This window comes from Capricornis sumatraensis, chromosome 6 (genome assembly GCF_032405125.1).
Source record: "Capricornis sumatraensis isolate serow.1 chromosome 6, serow.2, whole genome shotgun sequence".
NCBI lineage: Eukaryota > Metazoa > Chordata > Mammalia > Artiodactyla > Bovidae > Capricornis > Capricornis sumatraensis.
Window position 1 is genome coordinate 8,993,819 of NC_091074.1, and position 17,140 is coordinate 9,010,958.

Sequence of the window (17,140 nt, forward strand, 5' to 3'; positions counted from 1 at the left end):
CCAATACAATATTGTAAAGTAATTAGCCTCTAACTAAAATAATAAATTTAAATTTTAAAAAAAAGAGAGAGGTGGGTGGAGCAATGGAGGAGAGCCTGAGAGGCAGAAGCCTTGGACCACTCACAACACCAATGGCAGGGTCACCCTCCTGAATTATTTCAAGAGCTTTAGTGAGATGCTTGGGCTTCCTCAAGGTGCCAGTTGTAAAGAATCCTCTTTCCAATGCAAGAGATGTGGATTTGATCCCTGGGTTGGGAAGATCCCCTGGAGGAGCGCATGGCAACCCACTCCAGTATTCTTGCCTGGAGAATCCCATGGACAGAGGGCCTGGCGGGCTACAGTGCACGGGGTCACAAAGAGTCAGACACGACTGAGCGACTTGCACAGCACAGCACCGTGAGATGCTCAGTATTCACTCAGGGGCATATATTAAATTAAAATAATGAACAAGGAGCTTCCCTGAGGGTCCAGTGGTTAGGACTCTGTGCTTTCACTACAGGCAGTGCAGGTTCCACCCCTGGTTCTGGAAGTGAGATCCCACAAGCCAGACGTTCAAATAAATAAAAACAGAATTTAAAAAATTAGGAAAACAGTCAACAATAAACAGAGGCATGCTTGACGCTTCTTCCAATTTATAGAGGAAAATGATTTTAAAAGTATGTTTTCCCCTTAATGTTTCTCCCAACTTGTGGATGAGTAGTACCATGGTCACACGCGTGCACACATACACACGCACACACACACACACACACACACAACCCCAGTCGTTCCTACTAACGCAGGTGTGTCTCCTGTCCTTCAGAGCCTGTGTTCAAGACACTGGCCTTCCTGTGGAAGCGGACAGAGTGTATGAGCGCCTCTCGACTATGTCCGAGACGTCCTCCCACGACTCCTTCTACGACTCGCTCTCGGACCTGCTGGAGGACGGCGAGAATGCGGCCTTCTTCCCGGGGCTGTCGGCCTTCCTCAGCCAGGAGGAGATCCACAAGAGTCTGGACCTGGCCCGCAGAGCCATAGCCAGCTCCGAGACGGAGGACTGCGACTGCGAGGAGGTCCCGCAGCGCTGCAGCCCCTCGCCTGGGAGCCGCCGGAAGCCACTGGCCTCTCCTGAGGCCCGGCGGGGCGAGCGTGCGTCCCCAGGGATACCTGGGGACCGCAGGCGGGCACCTGCGGTGCCTCCGCCCGCGGAGCAAGCCGAGTGCATCTCCTCGCCCGCATCGCGGAGGAAGGCCGGAGTCTCGCCCCTGCTGGCCAGGCCCAGCTACATCCGGAGCCTGCGCAAGGCTGGGAAGCAGGTGGCCAAGGCCCCCGGCGCCAGCGCCAAGCCCAGGGCCGCGCGCCCCGGCAGAGCTGGCCCCCAGAGCCCGCTGAATGACAAGGCGGCCACCCTCATCGAGGAGCTGACCTCCATCTTCCGAGAAGCTGCCAAGCCCAGAACCAGGAGCCCCGACGGGGAGTCCTCGTCCCCAGACAGCGGATACCTATCCCCTAAGAACCAGCCGTCAGATCCGAGGAGCTCCTCGGCCAGCCGGAGCCCCACCCGGGACCGGCAGGATGTCGAGGCCGGGGCCAGGCCCCCGGCGCCCGGGCATCACCCTACCCGGGACCGGCAAGATGTGGAGGCTGGGGCCAGGCCCCCAGAGCCTGGGCATCACCCCCCAGTGGCCCAGGATGTGGCCCGGCCCAGCCGCAGCCATTCGTGCCCACCGCGCCCCAGCGCCCACCACCCTCCAGCCGCTCCCCGGTTCATCCAGAAGCTGCGGAGCCAAGAAGTGGCAGAAGGTAGTCGGGTCCACCTGGAGTGCAGAGTCGCTGGGAACCCACCTCCTCGGGTCAGGTAGGACTCTGGTTGCGGAGCTAGACGCTTTGCGTGGACTTCACTCTTACTTTAGCCTGAGAGAACAGATTTCTGTTACAAGGCAAGGGCTTGGCTCCCTAAGCGCACAGAAGTAAGCATTATGGCCCTGGCTTTTGAGGAAAGGAAAAGCTCCATTCCAAGTTGGACCAGCAGGGAGACAGGAGCCAAGGCTCAAATCTGGTTCTCGATCCAGGGATCAGGGTGGAATTTAAGGGTCTAGGAAATTTCAAGCTTGGAAGCTGCCTTGATGACAGTCCACAGTTTGCACCTCCTGCTGGAGCTGGGTCATCCTCACTTAGGGATTCCTTCAAGTGTGGCAGCTTTTCTATGTTCCGATATCTGCAGACTGAAAACGCTGGGTTTGTGGTCGTCCTGGAGATGGCTGGGGAGCAGGGGGTTGGAGGGGCATGGGGTGGGGGGCCTTGGGGTGGAGACCCATCTTGAACTTCAACAGTGCGGTCTCCCTACAATAACTGCAAATTTGCTCAATACACCTATGCAAGGAGCTATGTCCGTTTAAGCTCGGTGATATTTTACCTGCTTTTTCTTTGTTCACGCCTCAGTCTTGCGGGAAGTAGGGGTCAGGGCCTCTGCTAGCTACTTCCTGCTGATGAGGGATGTGGGTTTTTATAAGAAGAAAAATTTTTTTGCACTTACCTAATAAATATTTGCGTGTCCCACCTTGAAATCTGAAGTCTCAAGCAATCATCCTGTGAGTCGGGGGCGGGGCGGGCGGTGCTCTTTAAATGTAGGAAATGGACAATGAGGACAGAATTTGATGAGTAAGAGGATTAACCCTGAGATCCTATGGCTCCTAACTTTAACAGTCCTTCAAAACAGACCTTATTTCTTTGGGAATCCATGAAAACCTGTTTTTTTTAACATTTTAGTGATTGAATTTGGATTTATGTAGGCCTGTACCAGACTCTTAGGTCAAAATAGTCTGCTTCTGAGATGCTACTGTGTTCTCGTCTTGGCCAGGCGGAGTCTTAGCTGTTTCTTTTTGAAGAGTTACTTAAAAGTACCTGGGAGTGGGGTGGCCAGGGTGTGACTACTTTAGCTTTCCTGGAGGATGTGTAACCAGAAGGATGTCACAGGGGCTATTGCACCCGTGCAGGCATGTTTGTCCAAGTGTGAGGAGGATACAGTCCTGGGGCTTGTGCAGTGCAAGGGGACGTCATGGGAAACCCTAATGGGCTAGACACATATTTATGTGTAGAAGAGAAGACAGCACCGAGATGCTGTACACATTTTATCAAGTGTAATGCTGTTACCACTGAGACCTTCAGGAAGGTCTCCCGTAGAACATCACGTACAGGCTCAATAGGAGCTTGTTTTCACGGCCACTCTGACCCTCAGCAGGGCAGCTGGTCAGACCTTATCCCAGGTTACTCTGGCTTCTTGGCTTTGTCTTGGCGACTGTCTTTTTGAAGGCATGATTCATTGTTTCCCCATGGACTGAGGTCTCCAAGAAGCATGAGCTTCATCATGTTCCAAGGGCCTTGACACCTTTGAGTCACCTCATCTATGAGAGCTCCTCTGTTGTCACTTTGAATCAGAGAGGCGACCCCATACAAGGGTTTATTCCTCAGAGGAAGGCCTTTGTTACTGCAGAACCTTTCTCTGTCCTATGTGGGAAAGCCTTGCCACCGTGATGGCATCACCAGCGTCTAGATGTTTCTACAGTGTCCCTGGCACTTGGTGTACAGTGAAATCTCTTTAGCCACCATCCTCTGGTTCTGTCCCTCGGGCATGTATCCCTCTTATCATCAGGGTGGCCCAGTGTTAGGATTGTTTCTGGTGCAGATCAGCAATTTGGATTACCTTTTGGATGCTCATTTGCGTTTGTGGACCAACAGTGAACTGCTGGAGTCCGTGACATTTCGCATCATGGGTTCCTCGGTGTAGATGAGTAAAATTCTGTCCATTAAATGTTCGGGATAAACTCGTCATAAACCTGGCCTCTGTGGCTGTTCATCCTGAGCGCCATCTAAATCCCCAGAGTCTGCATAAACTCCCCACGCACGCTCTCTGGATGATCCATTTCCAGATCTGAGGCTTCATCGAGGATGGTCCACACTCAGAGTTAGTGGTAGGATCTCTGGATCTGGGTCTTTGGTTCTGGATGCTTGTTGTGCCGCCAGATCCACCTAATTATTTCCTTTAGTTAAGTGATGATCCGTTTTGACTGACCCAAGCAGCACCCAACAGCTGCTCCTCCTGGCATTTTAACAGCATTTATTAATAATAAGGTTGGTGTCTCCTCTGTGTGTTTCATTTCTCTCCTTCCTGACATCAGTGGACCTCTCTCTCCAGGTGGCCCCATGCACACATATGATGGAGAAGGCCGACTTGGAGTCAGGATGTGTGGTCACTCCTAGGCTCAGGGCAGGAGATGACAAGAGCAGAGCTCTGGGCAGATGGACCCAGAGGATGGCTTCTGCTTCCAGGGCTTCCTGATGAGCTGCAACTGCACACCCCCTCCCTTGTTTGTGAAACTGGTCCCATCCGAGAGTATTTCTAAAGGCTGACCAGTCAGCTCAGGTCTTCAGTTATCCGCATACAGTTGTGAGCAGACTCTCCTGTTGTCCTAGGGAGCAGAGTGGCTGGGTTTAGAGTCGATACTGCCTATAAGGTGACATTCAGGATGTCAAGTGGTGTGCCTGGTCTTTGCCCCGTCTCCCTGAAGAAAGCCCACATCCACTGTTTTGTCCCAGTAAAGGCAGAGCATGATGTGGAGGGTGCCGAGGGTTTATTTTTCAGCCCCTCGTGAAAGGTTGCAATCACAGCCCAGAGGCAAACTGGCAAGCCTTGATGTAGGTGCCCAATTGTTTAGAAAAGTAAGCTACAGGCCTTCTGATGGTATCGCAATCCACTCCAGTACTCTTGCCTGGAAAATCCCATGGACAGAGGAGCCTGGTAGGCTGCAGTTCATGGGGTTGCTAAGAGTCAGACACGACTGAGCGACTTCACTTTCACCTTTCACTTTCATGCATTGGAGAAGGAAATGGCAACCCACTCCAGTGTTCTTGCCTGGAGAATCCTAGGAATGGGGGAGTCTGGTGGGCTGCCATCAATAGGGTCACACAGAGTCGGACACGACTGAAGCGACTTAGCAGCAGCTGCAGCAGCAAGTGTTGAGTTAGCACCAGGACTCATGCCCTCTTTCATGCACAAAATACCTGGGCAACCAAATGCTGGGCTCTTAAAAGTTTCTCCTTGGTGGTGTGGAACACATTATGACAGCTCAGAGTCCAACTTAATGGCTTATTGTCATTTCCTTTAAGAGCCTCATGTTTGTGTTTGGCTGAGTCCAAGATCAGGAGTCCAGAGACGAAATACTCAGCCACTCCTAGGAATCCTCACAAGTGCCTTCTGGGGGTGGCTGCAGTCACCCTAGTTAATGTCTCTCTTCCATCTGGCAGTAAATTTCTTTGTCTTTTTTATACTTCAAACACTAACTAGTTTAGAGTTGGTTGAGAAATTGTGTGCTCTTCCCTTGCAAACTGTATCTAATCATATTTTGGTCTTCAGTTCAGTTCAGTCGCTCAGTCATGTCCTACTCTTTGTGACTCCATGAAACATAGCACACCAGGCCTCCTTGTCCATCACCAACTCCTGGAGTTCACCCAAACTCACGTCCATTGAGTTGGTGATGCCATCCAGCCATCTCATCCTCTGTCGTCCCCTTCTCCTCCTGCCCGCAATCCTTCCAAGCATCAGGGTCTTTTCCAATGAGTCAATTCTTCGCGTGAGGTGGCCAAAGTATTGGAGTTTCAGCTTTAGCATCAGTCCTTCCAATGAACACCCAGGACTGATCTCCTTTAGTATGGACTGATTGGATCTCCTTGCAGTCCAAGGGACTCTCAAGAGTCTTCTCCAACACCACAGTTCAAAAGCATCAATTCTTCGGTGCTCAGCTTTCTTCCCAGTCCAACTCTCACATCCATACATGACCACTGGAAAAACCATAGCCTTGACTAGATGGACCTTTGTTGGAAAAGTAATGTCTCTGCTTTTCAACATGCTATCTAGGTTGGTCATAACTTTCCTCCCAAGGAGTAAGCATCTTTTAATTGCATGGCTGCAGTCACCATCTGCAGTGATTTTGGAGCCCAGAAAAATAAAGTCTGACACTGTTTCCACTGTTACCCCATCTATTTCCTATGAAGTGATGGGACCAGATGCCATGATCTTAGTTTTCTGAATGTTGAGCTTTAAGCCAATTTTTTCACTCTCCACTTTCACTTTCATCAAGAGGCTTTTTAGTTCCTCTTCACTTTCTGCCATAAGGGTGGTGTCATCTGGATATCTGAGGTTATTGATATTTCTCACAGCAATCTTGATTCCAGCTTCTGCTTCTTCCAGCCCAGTGTTTCTCATGATGTACTCTGTGTATAAGTTAAATAAGCAGGGTGACAATATACAGCCTTGACGTATGCCTTTTCCTACTTGGAACCAGTCTGTTGTTCCATGTCCAGTTCTAACTGTTGCTTCCTGACCTGCATATAGGTTTCTCAAGAGGCTGGTCAGGTGGTCTGGTATTCCCGTCTCTTTCACAATTTTCCACAGTTTATTGTGATCCACACAGTCAAAGGCTTTGGCATACTCAATAAAGCAGAAATAGATGTGTTTCTGGAACTCTCTTGCTTTTTCCATGATCCAGCGGATGTTGGCAATTTGATCTCTGGTTCCTCTGCCTTTTCTAAAACCAGCTTGAACATCTGGAAGTTCACGGTTCATGTATTGCTGAAGCTTGGCTTGGAAAATTTTGAGCATTACTTTACTAGCGTGTGAGATGAGTGCAATTGTACTGTAGTTTGAGCATTCTTTGGCATTGCTTTTCTTTGGGATTGGAATGAAAACTGACCTTTTCCAGTGCTGTGGCCCCTGCTGAGTTTTCCAAATTTGCTGGCATATTGAGTGCAGCACTTTCACAGCATCATCTTTCAGGATTTGAAATAGCTCTACTGGAATTCCATCACCTCCACCAGCTTTTTTCGTAGTGATACTTTCTAAGGCCCACTTGTCTTCACATTCCAGCATGTCTGGCTCTAGGTGAGTGATCACACTATCGTGGTTATCTGGGTCATGAAGATCTTTTTTGTACAGTTCTTCCGTGTATTCTTGCCACCTCTTCTTAATAGTCTGCTTCTGTTAGGTCCATACCATTTCTGTCCTTTATAGAGCCCATCTTTGCATGAAATGTTCCCTTGGTATCTCTGATTTTCTTAACGAGATCTCTAGTCTTTCTCATTCCATTGTTTTCCTTTATTTCTTTGCATTGATCGCTGAAGAAGGCTTTCTTATCTCTCTTTGCTATTCTTTGGAACTCTGCATTCAGATGCTTATATCTTTCCTTTTCTCCTTTGCTTTTTGCTTCTCTTCTTTTCACAGCTATTTGTAAGGTGTCCTCAGACAGCCATTTTGCTTTTTTGCATTTCTTTTCCATGGGGATGGTCTTGATCCCTGTCTCCTGTACAATGTCACTAACCTCCATCCATAGTTCATCAGGCACTCTGTCTATCAGATCTAGTCCCTTAAATCTATTTCTCACTTCCACTGTATAATCATAAGGGATTTGATTTAGGTCATACCTGAATGGTCTAGTGGTTTCCCCCACTTCCTTCAATTTAAGTCTGAATTTGGCAATAAGGAGTTCATGATTTTGGTCTTAAGCTTCCTTAGTTCTACTAGCAGTTATTCAGTCACATATTGGAGTAAGACTCCCTCATTTACTTGGAAATCCCTTAAGTCCATGGTGAAACTTTTTCTGAAGATGGTGGGGGTGTTCTTAAATCATTGTGGGAGTTCTGTCCGGCAGTGTTGTTTCACATCAGTCTCTGGATCGTCCCATTCAAAAGCAAACCCCCAGGACTCAGGACTTAGGGGTATTCAGTAAAAGACATCTTTTTTGAAGTCCAGAACTATAAACTAGCAAAAGTCTCCAGATAAAGTTGTAAGCAACATCTTTTGACATCACCACATTATTTCCTCTATAATTTGCTTAATGGCCTTCAAATCCTGAATAGAATAGTTATCTCTGGTCCTGGGTTTTTGCATGGATGGGATGGAAGGGTTACATGAAGATCAACAAGGTCTGAATAATTGATATTTAAAGAAGGTGATTGTCAGAGGCTTTATACCCTCCTTCATGTGCCTCTTTAGATGCCTGTTGCTTTATATTTGGACTTCCTTGAAGGCTCATAGTATAAAGAATCCACCTGCAATTCAGGAGACCTGGGTTTAATTGCTGGGTCAGGAAGCTCCCCTGGAGAATGGAATAGTTACCCACTCCAGTATTCTTGCCTGGGAAATCCCATGGACAGAGGAGCCTGGTGGATTACAGTTCATGGGGCGGCAAAGAGTCAGACATGACTAAATGACTGATACTCACTTACTTACTTAACTTTGGCACCTTGTCCCCTGGACAGAGTTTTACTACTACTGGGACAGCCATCTTGGCTCTTTCTGGCCTTCCATCATTCCAAACATTGCGCCTACCTTTTGCAGAATTTCTTCAGCACATCTTGGTGAGGCTTGGTCTTCCAACTGTAAAGGTGCAGCTTGGAGGGCAGAGGCTTGACCTGGGAGTGCACTTAATGTTCTCCACAAGGGAACAGGGCATCAGGGCAGGTCCAGCCGGGTGCTCCACATCCACACCAGTATATCATCTGTCCGCCTTCAGCCTTCTCGGGGAAGGGGGTGGGGGTTTCCCCTGGGGCCCTTGCTGTACTCCTGGATCTCGTTCAAGCTGTTTGGTTCAGGACCCCTGTTGAGGTCTGTTGTTAAACATTCCTTATGATGGCTCAGCCTTGCTCAATCCCCTTGGGTCACTGGGGTCCCTTTCGGGTCAGCTCCAGACATGGTCCATGCCTCCCGAGTCCTGATTGGACAATTTGGTTATGCTTCAGGCTGCTGCTGCTACACTGTTTCAGTCGTGTCCGACTCTGTGTGACCCCACAGACGGCAGTCCACCAGGCTCCTCTGTCCCTGGGATTCTCCAGGCAAGGACACTGGAGTGGGTTGCCAATTTCCTTCTCCAATGCATGCATGCATGCTAAGTCGCTTCAGTCATGTCCGACTCTGTGCAACCCCATGGACTGTAGCCCACCAGGCTCCTCTGTCCCTGAGATTCTCCAGGCAAGAACACTGGAGTGGGTTGCCATTTCCTTCTCCCGTGTGATTCAGAGCCTTCCCTAATACCATCCTGCGCTTCTCCACAGGAGGGCGTTCATGAAGGCCTGCGTGCGGCCGTTAGGGTGATGAGTAGCAAAACATGTAAAGAGATTCTCTGTTTTCTGAGGGTCATCTTAGTGAGATGGCTTATTATTTCTCCACAAGTTCAAGCGGAAACTTGTGTTGGCCTTGGTCAGGGTCCTCTGTGTTGGGCTTGGTCATCTAAGCCTTCTGGGACCTGCCCTAGTAGAAATGCCCTGCCTGGGGTAGAGTGCTCCCTGGGCAAACTGAGCACCCTGGTGGGCGGGGAGGAAAGAGTGTTCCTTTATGATGATCGGATAAGGGGAGCCCTGGGAGGGCTGTTGGCACCTTCTGCACTGCTCACAGGAAGACCCCCTTCGTGGGCGGGGGGACCATGCAAGGGGCTGCTGAAGGGGCGTCTGCATGCAGCCAGTCGTCGTTTGGCTTTGACTCGATGGACACAGGCTTTTTCTGAGGTTCTTCCCTCTGAACCACAATCTCATACCTCTTCTGCAAATTCTTATTCCAATATAAAGGCATGAATGATTGTATGATGGGATTAACCCCATTTTTCCTCTAATAAAACAAGTCTAATTTTAAAATAGTACCATAGTTCAAAGACCCATTCTCTGGCCATTTTCCCCGAGATTTCACCTAATACCAGGGCCAGGCAGTGGTACAGAGAAAATAATTTTCTTCATTTCCGTTGGCTTATAGCTAAACACTGACCAGTTCTGCAAGAATACATGCCAGGGGACTACAGTCAGGTGTGCTATTAACATTCCCCATTTGAAAGGTTGCTCTCAGGATGACGGGAGCAAAAGGATCCCACGGAGGTGTCTTGGCTGGAAATTCCTCTCTCGCAGGCATAGGGTATGTTCTTCTGGGATGGACTCCTGTGAAACCACTACAGGTCACAGGGGCAACGACTGTCAATCAGGGAGCAGTGTCTTCTGTCTCCTGAGCCAGAGGGCCTTCATTAAATCAGGTTTACAAGTTTTCCTTCAGTCATCCAACAGCCTCCCCCTATTAGCCAATGCTAACGAACAAGGCCCATCTAGTCAAAGCTATGGTTTTTCCAGTAGTCATGTATGGATGTGAGAGTTGGACTATAGAGAAAGCTGAGCACCTAAGAATCGATGCTTTGGAACTGTCGTGTTGGAGAAGACTCTAGAGAGTCCCTTGGACTGCAAGGAGATCCAACCAGTCAATCCTAAAGGATATCAGTCCTGAACGTTCATTGAAGGGCTGATGCTGAAGCTAAAACTCCAATACTTTGGCCACCTGATGTGAAGAACAGACTCACTGGAAAAGACCCTGATGCTGGGAAAGATTGAAAGCAGGAGGAGAAGGGGCCAACAAAGGATGAGACGGTCGGATGGCATCACTGGCTCGATGGACATGAGTTTGAGCAAGCTCCAGGAGTTGGTGATGGACAGGGAAGCCTGGAGTGCTGCAATCCGTGGGGTCACAAAGTCAGACAGGACTGAGCGACTGAACTGAACTGAACTGAACAAACAGACATAAACCAACCTGAACAAGAAATCCAAGACTCTGGAACTGTAACCCAGGGTTCAGGACTCTAAGTTGAACTTAAAAAAAATTGTGGGGGGGTAGAGTTACACTGTTGTATTAGTCTCGGGTGTACATTAAAGTGATTCAGTGATTGTTCAGTCACTAAGTCATGTCTGACTCTTTGCGACCCCATGAACTGCAGCACACTAGATTCAGTTACACATATACATATGTCCACTCTTCTTCAGAGTCTTTTCCCATTTGGGTTATTTCAGAATATTGAGAAGTGTTCCCTGTCCTTGTTGTTTGCCTGTTTTTTATGTAGTACTGTGTGTGTGTTAATCCCCAGCTCCTTACTATATTCCACACGAGTGATATCACATGATGTTTGTCTTTCTGTCTGACTTACTTCACTTAGAATGATAATCTCTAGGCTTATCCATGTTGCTGCAAATAGCACTATTTCACTCTTCTTTATGACTGAGTAGCATTCCATTGAATATGTGTGCACATCTGCTTTATCCGTTCCTCTTCAGTGGACACTCAGGTTGCTTCCATGTCTTGGCTATTGTGAATAGTCCTGCAGTGAACACTGGGGTGCATGTATCTTTTTGGATTATGCCTTTCTCTGGATATATGTCCAGGAGTGGGATTGCTGGGTCATATGGGAGTTCTATTTTTAGTTTTTTAAGGAAACTCCACACTATTCTCCATAGTGACTGCAACAGTTTACGTTCCTACCAATGGTGTGGGAGGGTTCACTTCCTCCACAGCCTGTCTAGTGTTTATTGTCTGTAGACTTTTTGCTGGTGGCCATTCTGACCAGTGTGAGGTGATCCCTCATGGGGTTTTGATTTGCATTTCCCTGATAATTAGTGATGTTGAGCATCTCTTCAGTGCTTTTTGGTCATCCGTGTGTCTTCTTTAGAGAAATGTCTATTTATATCTTCTGTCCATTTTTTGATTTTTTTTTTTAATATTGAGCTGCTTGAGCTGTTTGTATATTTTGGGAGGTTAATCCCTTGTCAGTCAATTCATTTGCAAATATTTTCTTCTTTTCTGTGTATTGTCTTTTCATTTTGTTTATGGTTTCCTTTGCTGTGCAAAAGCTTTTAATTAGTCCCATTTGCTTACTTTTTTTTTTTATTCTCAGTACTCTAGGAAGGGGGTCAAGAGAAGATAGTGCTGCAATTTATGTCTAACCAGAACTTTTGAGGACTTTTTATATCTCACCCAGAGTGGGGATCTAACCCACAATCCTGATGAGGTTATTCGACAGTTCAGGCACGGACATGTTTCAGCAAGGTTACTGACTAAAAAGACAGCTGACCCAAAACCGCACAAGGAGCCGGAGTCTGGAGGTGAGGAGGCAGGAAACTGAAACCTCCTCCTGCAGACAAGTGCGGTCAAGGTGGGCACTCGGAGTCAGGGCTGAGGGCCACATACCCGGCGGCTGCGGGGCCGTGGCAGGGTGTCACGACACCCGGTCCCTTCGTGGCCACCAAACATGGTTACCCAGCAAGGGCTGGCTGCTGGACACGCACAGGAGCCAACACTGTAGCCCCGGAAAGCAGTTCTTTTGAGGAAGGAGAAGGCACGGCTCAAATCCGTTTACCGGCTCCAGGGATCAAGGCAAAATTTAAGGGGTTCGGGTAATTTCAAACTTGGAAGCTGATTTGCTGATCAGCGCATGTAAGCCCCTGGAGTTGGGAGTCAGGTTCTCCTCACTGAAGGGCTCTGACGGCAGTGTTTGCATGCTCTGCTCCACAGCCTGATGACACTAGTTGGGGCCATCCTGGAGACGTGGGCTTCCCTCTTACACATGTATGTGCAGTGCTGCCTCTGTAAAATGACTCAGGCTTGACCAACCCACTACCCACCTAAGGAGGCAAATGAACTCCAGCTAGTCAGTGTTTCATTTCCTGCACAGTGAGCCCCCTGGAGCATGAGGTCATGTTTTCAAGGACCCACAAGCCAGAGGCATCTCGTCATGGCAGACATCAATACTAGCTGTGCTCTGGTCCCTGGCAAGTGGATCTGCCATCCTGAACCAGTGCTGCTAAGGGGGCGGGGGAGGGGGGCGGTTGGGGCAAGGGTGCAAAGGATGGGGCAAGCAGATAGCAGAACAGCACGTTGCTACAGGGGGCCCCAGAATTAAGGTAGCCAGCAAGATGCCAACTGGTATAGTCAAGTACTGAGCATAATTTGAATATTTACTGGCTATGGTTAAAGTGAAGTCGCTCAGTAGTGTCCGACTCTTTGAAACCCCGTGGACTGTAGCCCACCAGGCTCCTCCGTCCATGGGATTCTCCAGGCAAGAATACTGGAGTGGGTTGCCATTTCCTTCTCCAGGGGATCTTACCGACCCAGGGATCGAACCCGGGTCTCCTGCACTGCAGGCAGACGCTTTAACCAGAAGCTGTCTGGCAGATGAAAGGCACAGGGTGTGTGTGACCTGTCACAAGGTCGGCCCCAAGTGTGTCCGGTCTGAGCGTGGGGTCCACGGGCGCATGTTCGCTGTGCTGAGCGCACCACACCTTCAACGTGGCAGAACTTACCCGAGAAGACAGACGCCAGGCAGGGCGTGGACAGGCCTGTTGTCCATATGCCCGGGCTTCGGCCACGAGAGGGCGGACAGCAGACGAAGAGCAGCTGAGGAGTATGCGGTCAGTGGCAATCACTGCTCGCTGACAGCTCCGTGGCCACGGTGATTTCTCTGCATTCTTTTACATGCACAGAAGGGATAGCGTCTGTACCTTCTGTGCCAAGAGGTTAAGAGCAACAACCCTGGGGTCAGCTCCAGGGTCTCCCATCAGGACTCCACTTTTCACCAAATGTGTACCTAGACAAGTCATTTGGTGATTCAGTTTATTCATCCGTGAAGTGGGAATTATGATCCCCACTCCCACTGTATTTTGTGACTAAATAAAATAGCCTGTGAAAAAATAAAACAGAGCTTTGCATCTAATGACTGTTGCTTTACTCTTACCTTTTATGGCTAATACTTCTCATTTCTTAATTTCACATGCCAAAATGAAAATAACAATTCAAGTCAGGATTATACTATGGAAAATAAGCCATTAATGCATTTACTGGGAAAGTTTTGGTTTTATTAATGAAGAGTGTTTTACCTAAATTACAGAAATATAAAAATTAATTCAAAATTAAGAAATTCAGCAAAAAGGTAAGGAAGACATCACTGGCTCCAAGCTGTGAGGCTGGTACTTACTAATGTAGCATTTCACAAATCACAAACTACTGCTCACCAGCACCCACTGACGCACACTTTGCTGCAGCTGGCTCCTTGGGCTGACAGACCATTAGTCACAGACATGAAGTAAGTCAGCATCACCAACAGGAACTGATGGAGTCAGAGGCAAAGAATTTTCTTTCAAATCAATTTGTTCAACGAATTCACCTTGAGTCAGTTTTTGCACAGTTTGCGTGCATGCTATGTCCCTTTAGTCATGTCCTGCTCTTTGTGACCCCACAGACTGTAGCCTGCCAGGCTCCTCTGTCCATGGGATTCCCCAGACAAGAATACTGGAGTGGGCTGCCATTGCGTTCCTCCAGGGCATCTTCCCAACCCAGGGATGGAATTGGCAGGCAGGTTCTTTACCACTAACGCCACCCTTTTTACATGGTTTTCGTGTCTTTTAGAAGCTGACAGCAGGGGGCAGCAAATAACTTCCTAATGAGTTTGTTTAATTAAATATCTCATCCTAAATTCTGCATTGGGCTTCCCTTGTGCCTAAGCTGGTAAAGAATCCGCCTGCAGCACAGGAGACCTGAGTTCCATCCCTGGGTTGGGAAGATCCCCTGGAGAAGGGAAAGGCTACCCACTCCAGTATTCTGGCCTGGAGAATTCCATGGACTGTGTAGTTCATGGGGTCACAAAGAGTCAGACACTCTGTGTAGTCCATTATTTATCTTTTCTATTAAAAAAAAAGTTCTTATCATTTTGCTTGTCATAGAAGTGAAATTTTTTATTTTGGATTCTATTTAGATGTCTTTAACCCACTAACCGTGGGAACAAATAATTATTTGTTAGAAATGCACTCATGTGTCACTCAAAACGGTTCCACAGGTTTTCAAACTGCACATGGCTCCATCGACGTTTACTCCAAAATAGCCCCTTCCAAATGTATTCAAACTGCACTCTGCTCCACTGACACTGACTCCAAAATAGCCCCCTTCTAAGCATATTCTTAACAAAAAGTAATCCATTTACCCATCAAAGGATTAATTCAAGTGAGCCTACCATAACTTCTGTGTTAAAGTTCACTTAACCATTTCATAATTTGGGGGCCATCCAGTTCAGGCTTCTGCCTCTTCTCCTTAGGGGAAGGGGAGAATTAATTTAGTTAGTAGCTACAGGATTATTAACTAGTTTCTCTTGTCATCTCCCAGTCTGCCAAAGCCCATGACCAATGTTAGTCATTAAAGTTGTGCCCTTCTAGAGTAATTAAGTTTCTAATGAGCATGCACCATTTTTTAAAGTTAGCTGGGTTGTTTTGTTATCCTTTGAGGGTTTTTTTTAGGCGGAAAGTGTAAATATACATTGAAGTTTCTTGATCTCTGTTCCAAAGATCTTGGCCCCTCTGCCATGCATTTGCAAATGCACCAAACGCCTAAAACCTTTGCGCTCCTTTCCTCCGTGAGAACTGGAGATCCTGAAGAGGAAACCTTGGAAGTGCATTTTGTATAAGGAAGACAAATGTTGGTAGGGAGGTTGCCTGAACCGGGGCAGTTTAGAGCCCGGCTCCCACTGAGTCCATCAGGGGTCTCTGAACCCAACACTGGGCAGGCCTGGTGGTCAGCGGGCCACCTCCCAGGCCCCTGGAGCAGGTGACAGAAGTTGTAGAGAGCAGGGGTCCAGGGAGCTGGGCCCAGCAAGGACGGAGGCCCAGAGACGTGTGGGGCTGGGAAATGGGTAACGGATCTGGAGGTGCAGGACGGTGGTTGAGGCAGAGTTAGAGGCAGGCGTCCCACAAAGGCAGGGCAGTAGGGACCAGGGACCAGACCAAGGGTTGCACCTGGGGAGCAGGTCTGCCCTTCAGGACTCGAGTCACTGAAACAGGGACTCAAGTCACTGAAACAGGGACTCAGCCGGGGCCAAGTGAGGGCCACGCCATGACCAACTCCTGCAGGCTCCAGGAGGGGACAGATGGCCAGACCAGCCTGTGGCTCACCAAACTGCAGGCCTGGAGCTGCTTAGAGTTGGCCCAAGTAGAGCCATCTGGACCCCGGCCCTGGACTAGTGAGCTGTACAGAGTCAGACGAAGGGGCCCAGCTCCAGGGAGGACTGAAGGACACACGGTTGAAGGCATTTCCTCATCATATCCAGTCACTTCACCCCTCCTTGTCAAGTATGACCAGCACAAGGGCCAGCCATAATCACAACCAGGAATGCAAAAATCTCGTCTTCCTTCTTTACTTTTGCACAGTTCCACCAAAACCCCAGCAAAGCAGAGAAACGCTGATGGAACCAAAGCTTATCTACAATAACTGAAGTTACACAGGATTTAGCGACAACTTAAGTTATGTGCAAATTAATTGTCAACAATTTACATTATTACCTCACCTCAGATGTTCCTTATTTCTCATGCACAGCTGACAACAGGGCAAAGACATGACTCCTCACCTCCCTGACCCCCTCCTCCTCCACTCTCAACTTTCCAGAGTTGGCAAAAACTTCATGAAGAATTTTAGTTCAAAGCACCTCTGGTATTATTAAAATGAGGCCTTACATTTTCACTTTATGCTTTAAAAATATTTCATCACGGCAACCATTTTTAAACCATGTAAATATAAAGAAACTAAGAAAGCTAGGAAATTTTTTACCTAGGAACAGAAAAAGAATCAATTGGTCCTAGAGAACAGAACCCAGGTCCTGAATTCCTTCCATGCCCTGTAATGACTCACCTTGAACATCTTCAGCTTTGGAATTCAGACTTCGCCTGTCTTTAAAGAAAATGGTACCCTGATGATTTCTGCAGTATTGATCTATATTTTTAAAACATAGCTATTCCTGGTTATTCTATCTTTTATTTTGCATTCAGGTAATACTGTTAAATAAGTCAATCAACATAAACCAAATATGTTGATGTATGGCAAAACCAATACAATATTGTAAAGTAATTAGCCTCCAATTAAAATAAATAAATTTATATTAAAAAATAAAACAAGGAAAACTGAAGTTCCTAAGATGGAGACTAAATATTGATTACAGATTTTAAAATAAATAAATAAAGACAGAGAAGGAAGATACTCTCTATCAGCTACAAACAAGGCAAGTTATTCCCAGTTTCTGAACAGTATTCCAAACCATCCTCACATTTGAATTACACTGTAAGCTAAATGTCTGCAAACTCATAAGGAAAAAAACCAGTTTAGACACCCCCTTAACTGCAGTGAAAGTAGAATCCAGCAGTAATCCAGGAATATTCAGTCTTCTAGGCCAATGACTCATACCTGCTCATAATCATAAGATGCCTATTAGGTCATCATTAGCCTAATAAAATTTCAATTATATGCATAATTAAAAGTAGTTAAATTCTTTCTTTT

General features: G+C 47.5%; 1 protein-coding gene across 1 annotated transcript in view; it reads left to right on the plus strand.

The window, feature by feature from the left end:
* Positions 1 to 866: 866 nt before the first annotated feature.
* The window catches only part of PALLD (palladin, cytoskeletal associated protein), a 369,544-nt gene continuing 353,270 nt past the window's right edge, over positions 867 to 17,140 (plus strand). The window contains exons 1-2 of the mRNA XM_068974720.1: positions 867 to 1,616; positions 1,671 to 1,837. Coding sequence (XP_068830821.1) covers positions 867 to 1,616; positions 1,671 to 1,837 — 917 coding nt within the window. The remainder of the gene's footprint in view (positions 1,617 to 1,670; positions 1,838 to 17,140) is intronic.